This window comes from Eurosta solidaginis, chromosome 4, assembly GCF_040869045.1.
Source record: "Eurosta solidaginis isolate ZX-2024a chromosome 4, ASM4086904v1, whole genome shotgun sequence".
In the NCBI taxonomy this organism is placed as follows: Eukaryota; Metazoa; Arthropoda; class Insecta; order Diptera; family Tephritidae; genus Eurosta; species Eurosta solidaginis.
In genome coordinates, this window is record NC_090322.1 from 108723363 (window position 1) to 108736799 (window position 13437).

The following is a 13437-nucleotide window of genomic DNA, read 5'->3' on the forward strand; positions in this document are numbered from 1 at the left end:
CGATCTGAGATGAGAGCTCGGGAACCTACATACCAAATTTCATTAAGATACTCCAAAATTTACTGAAGTTATCGTGTTAACGGACAGACGGATGGACGGACGGACATGGCTCAATCAAATTTTTTTTCGATCCTGATGATTTTGATATATGGAAGTCTATATCTATCTCGATTCCTTTATACCTGTACAACCAACCATTATCCGTGTGAGCTCTGCTCAACTGAGTATAATAACATGAAATTACTAAGGCTTACATTTTCTAACTGTACCATTGAGCATGTACATTAGATTGGGACGAAACCTCACTTTTCTGTAATTTCCGTTGTTAATACTAAAAATATGGCTCACTATGCAAAACTTAAGATTTTATAGAAAATATCCTAGACGTAATCATAAGGAAATAAAAAGAAGTGTTAATCTAATGTACATGGACATAAGTTAATAAATTTATCTGGGATATAACAACCTTTGGTTAGACAACTAATCATGATGATGAATGACAACTTAGAGGATCGCTCCAGTTGGAAGTGAAGCTATCAACCATCAACCTATGTAGTATTACTCATACATATTGTTTTCGCATATTGTTTTGTCATAAAACAATACGCACTCCCCAGGTATTCATCAGAAACACTTATAGACACGATGATTTGTAGGTGGGTATGTACATACATACATATGTACCCATATGCCTAGATAAGCGCTCACGATATATCGGTACAACCTCTAATGTACCTGTATGTACAAAACAATCAGTGCATAGCCATAACGTAATCCAAAATAGTGGATATATTCACCCCTATTCTGCATTTCGACTTGGATTGGAATTTTGCGATTTGGCAATTTTGGTATTCTGTGTTCCAATCTCTTTCGATCCAACTTCGAATCGTTCGATTTTTTGTATTCTGCATTTCGATCGTAGTTCCGTTTTTCTAAGTTGCAAATTAGTTGGCGGAAAAATATTTTATTTTCATTTTTTTATTAATTTATAACAGAACTTTAACAAAAATGTAAGTAAAACTTGTTAAGAAACGTATAAGGCTTGATGATGATTGTTTTTTATATGTTTCCAGGTCAAAAACAACATGTCGATGTCGAAGTCCTTGGAGGTATTTGCCCCGCAAAAGTATCTAATCCATACTTGAAAGGATCCTAGTTAAGTCGAAAGTTTTTATTGAACCTAAATAAGAAAATAAGTCATTAAACTTTACCACTTGTAAGTTCAATTTCTTGCAATTCGTCACTCATCTCAAATGGATTACACAAATCTCGCAATATTTGCCATTCCATTCTCGCCTGGCCATTTTCGTATGCGCTGCTTTCCAACTCCATAAATAATGCCGCGGCTATTGATTCCATTATAATAGACAGCTATAATTTGTGTCTGTTCGTTGGGTCAAGTTATATGCCAAAGCAAGCTGCCGGCGTAGAGGAAGATGAAGCGAAAACGTAAACAATCCTTGCGGAAAGAATAAATAAACCTTCATAAAGTATTTTAGGCAACGAAATTAGCATCCTTAAAATTCAGAAAATGTCAACTATATTCGTGTAGGAATCCGTTTTAACAAAACTTGGTGGCCACGGCAGGGAATTGGCCAAAAGAACGACAAAAACACACTTACAATTATGAAAGCACTTCACTCAAAAAAATATAACACTGCGGCAATATATTCTATTGCTTTTTTTTGTACAAAATGGCGTGGATAATAAAATATAAACGTTTTTCAGTGTTTTTTACAAATTTTCTTTAATTTATTTTGTTCCAATGTTCACACATTCCGTACGAACAGCTGATTTCGAAAAATCATTTGCTCTTCCTCTTCTCTTTACGATTCCGTCGTAATGCAGAATACCAAACTTCGATTAAAGCGGAGCGCAGAACGGGAACGTAATCGAAATGCAGAATAGGGGTGATTAATTTTGTATACAAAACAAAATTGGCTTGACTGAAGGATGAAACATAGAGGATCATTATTATTTTATATAATGAGTAGCAAATTATGCACGTGTATATACTTACCGCAGAATATGTTTAGATCAACGCTCATATACCATTCGGCCTATATGTGGCATGTATATATTTGTCTCGATAAGCGGTTACGATTTAATATTGCATCCTAAAATGTACTTGTGTGTAGAAATTATTCCGTGCATGCAACAAACGAGAATTTTTCTTTCAACAAAGCAGAAAAATAATCAAAAATAATCAAAAAATAATCGAAAAAATCAAAAATAATCAAAAGTAATCAAAAATGCTTTTTTTTACTTTTTGACTATTTTTGATTTTTTTCAGTAATCGGAAAAAATCATGATTTTTTTTTTTTTGATTTTTTTTTAATGGTAATCAATTACTAATTGCTTTTTACGGAAATCAATTGAAATAATCATTGGCCATTAAAATAGGCATCTAATTAATTGATTACTAATGCTAATTCAAATTTCACAGGTCTGCATTAAACATAATTCCGTGTACTAGAGACTTACAAAAAAACAAAAGCTTTTCTAAAACTTCACAAAGATGACATAATCGTAACAGACGCAGACAAGGGGAACAAAACAGTCGTTCTATATAAAGCGGACTACAACACGAAAATTGAAAAACTACTAGGAGACAAGAATACCTATAAAGCGATAAGAGCTGATCCAACATCCACACTTCAAAGGAAAAACAACAATATAATATTCGAACTATTCAAAGGAAAGCACATTAGCCTAAAAGATAAACAACAATTAACTAGCACAGCAGCTACAGCACCTCGTTTATATGGACTGCCAAAAATCCATAAGCCAGAATGTCCCTTACGTCCGATTGTCTCGTCTATCAATGTTCCATGTTATCACTTGTCCAAATACATAGGAACAATTCTTAAGTCGTTGATTTCCACCGAATATAACATTAAAAACTCGTTTCGAGTTAAAAGAAAGACTGCAAAATTTAACTATACGTGATGATGAATTGTTAGTGTCGTTTGTTGTCTCTTGTTATTCACTAACATACCAACAATTATGGCCTCCAAAATAATAATGCAAAAATGGGATGAAATAAAGGAAAATACGAATATACCTAATAGCAAGTTTCACAATATTTTAGAGTTCTGCTTAAAAGACAACAATTAATTCGTGCACAACAACAACACACTTTTATTGAATTACAAAAACAACACAACATACAAATAAAGTTCCTAGTCAAATATGTAGATGAAATTTTCGCCATCATCCCAAGAAAAGACACAAATACAATATTAAAAAATAAAAATGTAAGGCGCGATAACCTCCGAAGAGATCTAAGGCCGAGCTTCTCTTCCAATTTGCGTCGTGCTCCTCTTGATTTTCCCTACAAATTGGCCGGACGGGACCTACATGATTTTATGTCGACTCCGAACGGCATCTGCAAGGCAGATGAGTTTTCACTGAGAGCTTTTCATGGCAGAAATACACCCGGAGCGCTTGCCAAACACTGCCCAGGGGCGACCCCGCTTAGAAAAATTTTCTTCTAATTGAAAAACCTTATTTCTAAAATTGTTGATGTTGCTTTGCCCGGGGTTTGAACCCAGGGCATCCGGTGTGGTAGGCGGAGCATGCTACCATCACACCACGGTGGCCGCCAACAAATACAATATTAGATGTTTTAAATAAATATCGTAATCGACTAAAGTTTACGATCGAAAAAGAAAAAACAACAACAGCCCCTTTTCTAGACACACGTCTACCCAGGCTCAATATCAAACTAATATTGGATTGGTACTCGAAACCAACCTCTTCTGGGCGCCTCATAAACTTTATATCCTCACAGCCTTTCAAATACAAAATAAATACGGCGAAGAACTTTATAGACAAAATATTATCTATCAGCCATCAAAGTTTTCATGGCGCAAATATTAGGAAAATTAAATTGACGCTTAAAAAGACTAATTATCCGGACCATATCATATTGTTACGAATATTAGCCACACTAAGGGGTACTGTCATCTCTAAACCGATGCTAAGCAGTGACTTGATGCACATCACTAATTCAGTCATTATGTCTACACATATGTACGTACACACAGCGGAGAAGCAACGCACAAACACATGCAGATATCTTATCTGAGATGCTCCCTAAAGTATGCAATTATAATTGTGGAAGTGCCGCTCACAAATACACGCGCATATGAGAGCTACGCACGTGCATCTGTAGTTATAATTATATACCAGTAACTAAGTAAATTCTGGAAGCGCCTAGAAGATGCAACGAGGAAATCACACAGTATAAAAGCAGCAACAGTAGAGGCGAGAGAATCAGTTTTCGATTAAGCACGCTATCTGTCGAGCAATAGAAGTGTTTTTTTGAAAGTACTGGAATAAAGGCCAATTTGCATTATTAAATATTGGAGTTATTTACTCAACAGTATAGTGATTCGAACTTAGCAGAAGGTTGCAAATAAGAGGATTGCAGTAAATTCGTTACAATATCAAATTTAATAAATCAGAAACATATGGAAATAGAAAATATGTATAACCCAAAAAACACAGTCTTCAGATACAAATAACCAGACAAAGCGATACTTCAGTGTCACTTACATTCCTAGGCTCACAGAAAATTTCACACATGATTTGACAAAAACATCAAACACAAACACTACACTAGCATACAGGTCAAACTGCACTTCGGCAACGTGCTTTACAAAAACGAAAACACCCATAGATCTCCAACAACGTAGCAATGTAGTTTACGAAATTCAATGAAAAGGGAATGAAGAAGATAGCTGCAATAAGGTCTACATAGGGACCACAAAGCGGGCGCTCGGCACGCGGGTAGCTGAGCACGAAGCCGATATACGTAAACAAAAACAGAGCACATCTTTGGCACAGCATGCAATAGAAAATAAACACAGCTGATTTTGAAAACATAAAAATAATAGACACCGAAAGGAGAGAAAAAGCGCGTTACACCTTAGAAAGACTAAGAGTTTTGCAAAAAAGAGGAAACACAATAAACAAAAAAGAAGATACAGACAATATCGCCGCCGCGTACCTATTATCTTTGTAATTTAGTTTTTAGTATGACAAGTTTACCGGATGTAGGTGGTATCGATTTTTTCTACTTTATTAACTTTCCACAATTGTTTTAATATTCAAATGTTTTTAAATGTTTTTAGTGAAAATTGTGTTTTTCGTTAATTTTCCATCATTGTAAGTAAGAAAATACTTTTTGAGCAATCAATATTTATTTGCAATATTTTAAATTTTAAATCTATATGTATCTGATTGTTTTTTTTTTTTTGTTTTATTAAATAAATACAGTGTCCTGAAGATGGCAAGGAAAATTGGCGAAACGTCGAGCTGAAAAGTGGAATAATCTTTGTTTTTATTTGCACCCAACACAATAGATCTGCGTAGCTTAAAATATACATAAATATTATTCAAAGAGACCGGAAGAAAAGGGACCGTGTCATTATTCTGTATTACAAAATTCTGGGTGAAAAAATTTTGTAAATTGCAAAAAAATTCTGCTTTCTAAAATTCTGCATGTTTAATTCTGGAAGTCAAAATTCCGGAATCATGGCATGGCGTAGCCGGTGTTGGATCGGCTAAGGGCGTTCCCTGCTCGGATATGGCTATCTTGGAGGACGCCGCCTCCATAACGTCGCCATGGCATATATTGCCACTAAATCACTAAATTTTACCTACGTGTCGTGGTGGCCATCTCCGCCGCACTTTCACTTCCATTAAAACAAAGCAAGAATTGAATTTAAATTTGATTTTTAATAATTACTTTATTTTTGAAGTGCTTGAAAAAGTCTGTGTGAAAAATAGTACCTCGTTTTTCAAAGCTGCCGAAAATTATAATGGTCGGTCTTTTTCTGCCGAGCCGAATTGCCCTGTTTACAATTACAAAAAGAACCTAGAAATAAATACGAAAATATTTACCAAGGACCATATATAGTCACAAAAATTGATGGAGTTAATGTCACGGTTTTAGATGAAATAAATAAAGAGGAAAAAACCGTTCACAAAAACCGAATCAATAAGGTAAACTAAAGTTTTCTTCCATCCAAATTTACAAACTAACTTGTAACTAATTTTAAGTTTTCATTACTCTGTTATTGAAGCATCTTAAATTAGAATTTATATTAATATACAAAAACAAAAATTTCAATTGGCATGCAAATAAAACCAAATATTAATATGCACGCACTATTTGTAATAAAAATATATATAATACATTAATTTAATACAATAGAAATAAAAAAAGAATTTACATTTAAGTAATTGAATTCATATTATATTGACGAAATTTCATATGTAAAAAGAATAAAAAATTGTTCTGATTGAACGACTGGAAAAAAAGGGGAGGAACGCCTTAATATCATACATTCATTCAATCAAAACAATTTAAGTAATGGCATAAAGAAGAATATGACAAATCTGATCAACTTGTCAGTTTCTTCTTTTTCTAAGGAAGGGTGGTATAACCGCACTGCGTTACCCAGCCTTTACGCACTAAACACACCCCTGAGTGCAAATGACATCGCTGTCAGCTATTGCTGAACAGCAATGCCAATTGCACTTAGCAGGGCCAATTGCATTCAGCAATGAAAAATGATGGCCGCTGAGCGTGGGTGAAAAACGAACTCGAGCTAGTTTCGTTTCAACAATTGAGGTAACCGGTCGTAAAATCTAAGTTGTTAAAAGTAAAGATTAAAAAATGAAAAGACCGAAACTAAATTTGATAAACTAGAACGATAAACAGGTAATAGTCTAGTTGAGGGGTCGACTGCTAATACGCGTCAAAAAACATCGAGAGAGGTGTCAAACGACGCGTCTTGACATCAGTATTAATAATCCGAAGGCGGAAAATAAAAATTTTAACGCGTTCAAAAGATATTAACGAAAAACCGAAAAAAGACCCGCGGGTACCTCCGAAACCGGGGGTCGCATCCATAGTATTTTTGCGCAGAACACCTTTCTACGTTGGCGGCCTTCGGCCGCGCTTATAAAAAATAACCCTGGGCTACGCCATGCCAAGTCCGGGTGTGTGGTGTAACCGTGGCTACCGCCACGGTGATGCACAATTTTTTTTGGGGGTACTAACACAACAACAACCACATGGAAATCGCCAACTTCAACTGCAAATATCTCCGGACATGGATAAAATTTTTCTTTTCCGCCATCGGATTATTGTTCTCGAGATTAATACGCGTCTTTTGACACCTCTCTCAATATTTTTGGTAGCGTATTAGCAGTCGACCCCTCAACTAGACTATTACCCGATAAACATATATTTAAACTAAAGTGTAACTAAGAAATAAAGTAAGAGAACGTTTGTTAAAGTGAAATAATAAAAAGACAACTACAACTAAAGTGTAACTAAGAAATAAAGTAAGAGAACGTTTGTTAAAGTGAAATAATAAAAAGACAACTAGACTTAACTATAAAAATAAAAACCAACTAAATCTAAGCAGACATAAAAAGGATTTTTATTGTTGCGTGTGGGTGCGGGTGTGCGCATTGGGCTGCGTACCCACAAGCGTGAGTATAATCCCATCAAAATGGTTGGCGATCAAAAGCCAACCTTTCAGCGTTGTGAATCACAAAAGTGACATTACATATTTGTGGCCTTTAGTGCGAGGAATCGTAATAAGGCCTTACGGTAATGTAGTTTATTGGAAAACTCGAAAACCAAAACTAAATGTTCAAATTTCGCGGAATATACATCTTTATCTGATAACCGAGGTTTTGTGTTTAAGAAATTTGCTTTATCATTTGAGCTAAAATTTACGATCTCTGGCGCGGTAGCAATTGCTAAATTCGGCAATTTCACAAAAAATTCCAAGCACATTGAAGTGCAATACCGCCACATCAACGAAAATTACGAAAATGGCATTATTGATATTGTAAAATTTTATTCTCAATCTAATTTAGCTGATATATTAACAAAAAGCCTTGATAAATATAAATTTGTAAAACATAGGAGTGCACTGAACCTGATTTGATTTGTTAAAATGTTAAACAAGGATTTAAAAAAAAGCAATATGAATTGAATGTAAATTAGTATGTAAGAAACAAATTAATGTATTATTAAGGTTAAGCTATTGTACAAAAATTAATTCTCTAAAATGCTGAAAATTCAAGGAGTTGTGTTGATATATGAATATTTAACCATTATTATCTTATTAATAATTTGATAACTGTGGCATCACTGCGTTGAGTAAAAAGGGCCGTTCCATTGGTTTATCGAGCTCTGGCTCTGGCTGAAATCTCATTGGAACGATCTAGATCAACTTTATGAGAGCTGGCAGCACTAATATAAAACATCTGTTTTGTAGAAAATAAGAAGAAACGTACACAAAATTTTAAGATACTGATAGAATTATTACCATTTAAATAGTTCCGCACGTAAGCATACTGTTTATTTTCCTTACATCATCTTCAAGTTGTTTACTCTCTCAGTGTTCTTGCTTTTAAATATGGCGAGATCTTTTATGTATACACAAATGTACACGTATTTAGTTCAGTGCTACAATGGCTCAGCTATATGGTTGGCTCATCTCACCAGCTGATTTTATTTTTTTCATTTCACTGGAGTAGGGATTGTCAGAAGGAGATAGCAAACTTAAAAAGAAACCAACGAATTTACAACATTTTCTTACTACTTACAAATGCTGCTAAGTTTTATGTTTTCATTCCATTCCATTCGTCTAACACCATCACGCTAATTTTGGCAATGTGAACAAAGGTATGTTATTGCTGTAGAGATGAGCCAACCATATAGTTGAGCCATGAGTGCTACCAACTCAAAAGTGGTTAGCTGTCAAAAAATCTACTACAGAAAAAGAAACGAACAGAACTGCTATACGGATCAGAAATTGAACCAGATAAATATCAGGATCACAACGTTGTTGCATTTGCATGTTAAATTTCTATCCGTATATCGCTCAAGTCTCAATGGAACGTAACTAAAGAGTACGTGAATAATGAGCTCCGATGAATGGTTGAGAAACATGCAAAATAAGCCTCGTCATTTTGTAAAGCCCGACTTTGGTTCACTCTGTCGTTGTAAGCCTACCTGTATACTCTTTTGTTCAGCTAACTGGTGTGCATTTCAGTATACCTAACTTTTATAGATGAACGTTATTATGTACATTTTATTACTTGAAAAATTAATTTGTAATAAATAAATGGATTATTCGAAATATTACAAGAGCTGTTGTTGTTGTAGTGATAAGGCTACTCCCCGAAGGCTTTGGGGTGTTATCGATGTAATGGTCCTTTGCCGGATACAGATCCGGTACGCTCCGGTAACACAGCACCATTAAGGTACTAGCCCGACCATCCCGGGAACGATTTATATGGCCACATTAAACCTTCAGACCATCCCTCCAACAACAACAACAACCATCCCTCCAACAACAACAACAACCATCCCTCCAACCCCACCCCCAAGTTCCATAAGGAGCTTGGGGTCGCCAGAGTCTCTTCTGATAGTGAAACGGGATTCGCCGCTCGAAAGTGCGGTTGACAATTGGGTTGGAGAAGCTATATATTGCGCTACACAACCCCTTGAATCCCACGAAAACGCGGTGGCTAGGTTGGGTGAGTTCTACCCTGGTACGGTGCCCATTATTGTCGACTGCAAGGATATCCCATCTAGGCGGAGAGCTAGGATCTGGATTCCATCCAAGCCGGATGATCCAGAGGGAGTCCTTGAGGTACTAAGGACCTTCAACCCAGAGCTACCTTGCTCTAGTTGGAGAGTCCTGAAACTGGAGCAAAGCACCAGGGCGACGTGTCAGACAATAATCTTGCTCAACAAGAAGTCACAGCCTTTTTTGGAGCGCGCGGATAGCGGCCTGTGATCCGAAGCTGTAGATAGAGCCAGAGAAAGCGGAGAGCGAGGAGGAGGAGGACGCAGAACCAAACACAGGTCAGTCCAACGGATGATACGTTGGGCGTCATGAGTATTCTCGCCTCATTATGTATAAGGTGTTCTGGGTACATAAGAAGACAACCCGTGGCGGGTCTGAGAGCAGTATTTTGGCAGGCCTGTAGCTTCTTCCAGTGAGTAGTCGGTAATAGTCTAGTTGAGGGGTCGACTGCTAATACGGTACCAAAAATATCGAGTGTGGTGTCAAAAGACGCGTATTAATCTCGAGAAGGATAATCCGAAGGCGGAAAAGAAAAATTGTATCCCTGTCCGGAGATATTTGCAGTTGAAGTTGGCGATTTCCATGTGGTTGTTGTTGTGTTCTTACTTACTTACTTAATTGGCGCTTAACCGTCTAAACGGTTATGGCCGTCCAACAAGGCGCGCCAGTCGCTCCTTCGCTCCGCCAACCGGCGCCAATTGGTCACACCAAGGGAGTTTAAATCGTTTTCCACCTGGTCCTTCCAACGGAGTGGGGGCCGCCCTCTACCTCTGCTTCCATAGGCGGGTTCCGATAGAAACACTTTCTTGGCCGGAGCATCATCTTTCATTCAGTTGTGTTCATACCCACATTGCGTAGCCCAGGGTTATTTTTTATAAGCGCGGCCGAAGGCCGCCAACGCAGAAAGGTGTTCTGCGCAAAAATACTATGGATCCGACCCCCGGTTTCGGAGGTACCCGTGGGTCTTTTTTCGGTTTTTCGTTAATATCTTTTGAAGGCGTTAAAATTTTTATTTTCCGCCATCGGATTATTAATACTGATGTCAAGGCGCGTAGTTTGACACCTCTCTCGATATTTTTGGTAGCGTATTAGCAGTCGACCCCTCAACTAGACTATTACCGAGTAGTCTTTAGACTTGGTGACCATATCGGGGACGCGTAGCATTCAATCGGCTGGCCAATGGCTTTGTAAGTGGTAATGAGCGTTTCTTTATCTTTACCCAAAGTACTGCCAGCAAGAGATTTGAGGATTGGTGATCGGTCGCATTGGATGGGGGGAAGCACAGCTACAATAACACCAACAACAACTAAAATAACAAAAGATTTTAAAAAACTGCTTCGACGGATTTTGGGATCTAGCCAAGAACACCCCGTGCAATGAAAACACCCCGTGATACCCCACACGTGACACATTGGCAAGAGTATGACCGTCCTAAGAATATTATTTTCCGGCACACGCAGCAAAACCATTTATCTTGTACGGGATCAGGTACGGGCCCGGATTTGATTCGATAAACTCCCGGAGCAGGTAAATCTGGTGCAGTCCTGCTGGGAGGATGACAAATTGTTTGAGGGACGCAAGAAATAAAATGGGGTTACACTAAAATTACAGTCTTTAGCCGGGAAAAATTCAGAGTCGCTCCGTTAGCACATATTGGTGCCTTCCAACCTTTCTATTCCACTTACGTGACGAATCGAACGCTTGATTTCGTCTGTGACCCTATTGGAGTTAAGCGTGACGCCTTTCCACATAGGCGCTACGAGTAGGTTATGGATCGAACCCTATATGATAACAATTTCACATGTTATTATTTTATTTTTAATTATTTTGTTGAACACCCACATTTTTCATGTAACCTTTCAGTCAATAAACTATTAAAAGAGGGATGTTGAGGAGGGAAATTAGTTTTTGCTTATAAGAATTATTCGCGAATTATAAAACAAAACAAGAAATTAACCTACTTGATCACAATATCATCCTCTTCCGACGATAGATTTGAAAGTCTTTCAATGTCTGAAAAAGATCCCCGATTAGCTTTAGTTCCTCCAGATTTATTCAAATTTTCATCAGTAGTTTTGATTGAATTTCCTTTTTTTGGTTCACATTGGTTGGCATCGCGGAAACTTGACGACTTTGATAATAGTTCACGCATTGTGACACAATTTGTACATTTTTGAGGATCGATGCTATTACAAATATCACATTTCCACTGTAATACCGAAGCTATTGTACCCATTTTACACAAATATATGCCTTGAATTTACACCTAAGTAAATTTAATTTTCTACAAATATTTTATATATATTAAACATCAATGGCGATATTAGCCAAATCAAAGATAATTTTATTCGTTTATAACATCTAGCTTTCTTATTATTTTCTTTCTTCCGAAACAACAAGAAATGTAACCAAGGTTTCAACCGAGACTCCATTTACTAAAGAAACGCAACAGGGTGCCTTGCTGGCATGCTCAACTAACGAACCGATATCATTTCGTTACGATAATTAACGTTAATAAACGAAACAAATTCATTTTGTTTCGTATATTAACATTAAGAACGTCAAATTAACGAAATGATTTTGTTTCGTTTTCTGCCATATCAAAACAAAATCAAATCTTTTATGTTGATTATTAATTTCAAACTATGCTGGCAATGCTATATTATCCATTTTGATGACGGTGTCTTTAAAGGTGAAAGCATTAACCAAGCTGATTGCAACTTTTTTCACGAATTTTGACAGTACTAACACTTCTCAGAGTATTTTTGACATTACCACCAACGAATTAAACAAACAAATTACTTTGAGCTTGTGTGTATGTCCGCTCGCTGTTACCACCTTACGGCTTCACCATGGCTATAGCATTGCCAGCACAATTCAAATGTAAAGTATCACGTTTTTGTTAAGGTTTTAACGTTAACGAAAGCTTTTCCCTTCGGTTAAAAACGAGATACAATTTATCTTAATAATTTCTATATCGATAATATTTCAAAGTGTTTCAACGAAAACGGTGGAAATTTTTTGATAAACGATTTGCTTAACGTTAAGGTGCATCCCTGGTGTCTTGGCTTAACCCATGGTACCAGGGATGCACCTTAACGTTAAGCTAATCGTTTATCAAAAAATGTCCACCGTTTCCGTTGAAACACTTCGAAATATAACGATAAAGAAATTATCAAGATAAATTGTATCTCTTTTTTAACCGAAACGAAAAGCTTTTGTTAACGTTAAAAACGTGATACTTTGTGTTTGAATTGTGCTGGCAATGCTATAGCCATGGTGAAGCCGTAAGGTGGTAACAGCGAGCGGACGTGCACACACAAACTCCAAGTAATTTGTTTGTGTAATTCGTTGGTGGTAATGTCAAAAATACTCTGGAAAATGTTCATACTGTCAAAATTCATGAGAAAAGTTGCAATCAGCTTCGCTAATGCTTTCACCTTTAATGACTCCGCCATCCATCAGCTTTGCCAGCATAGTTTGAAATTAATAATCAACATAAACGATTTGATTTCGTTTTGATATGGCAGAAAACGAAACAAAATCATTTCGTTAATTTAACGTTCTTAATGTTAATATACGAAACGAAATGAATTTGTTTCGTTTATTAACGTTAATTATCGTAACGAAATGATATCGGTTCGTTGGTTAAGCATGCCTGCATGGTACAATTAACAGGTAGAAGCATAAGTGAAAATGCAACCCTCCTGTGTATTTTGTTGTTGCCGCTCGTACATAGACTGTCAATCGTTCTTTCAATTTCTGCTGTCAAAAGTGATGGAAGAAAAATGTCATTTGTATCAACAAA

The 13437-nt window shown here is 36.7% G+C and overlaps 1 protein-coding gene across 5 annotated transcripts in view; it reads right to left on the bottom strand.

The window, feature by feature from the left end:
- The window catches only part of sol (small optic lobes), a 567383-nt gene extending 555335 nt beyond the window's left edge, over positions 1-12048 (bottom strand). For 4 of the 5 annotated variants that reach the window (XR_010952752.1, XR_010952751.1, XM_067782436.1 and 1 more), the window contains exon 1: positions 11591-12048. Coding sequence is in view for 2 of the 5 variants with exons in the window: in XM_067782436.1 (XP_067638537.1) it covers positions 11591-11865 (275 nt within the window). In the remaining 3 variants the exon portion in view is untranslated. The remainder of the gene's footprint in view (positions 1-11590) is intronic. The other variant, XR_010952753.1, reaches the window with a different exon arrangement.
- Positions 12049-13437: the final 1389 nt, after the last annotated feature.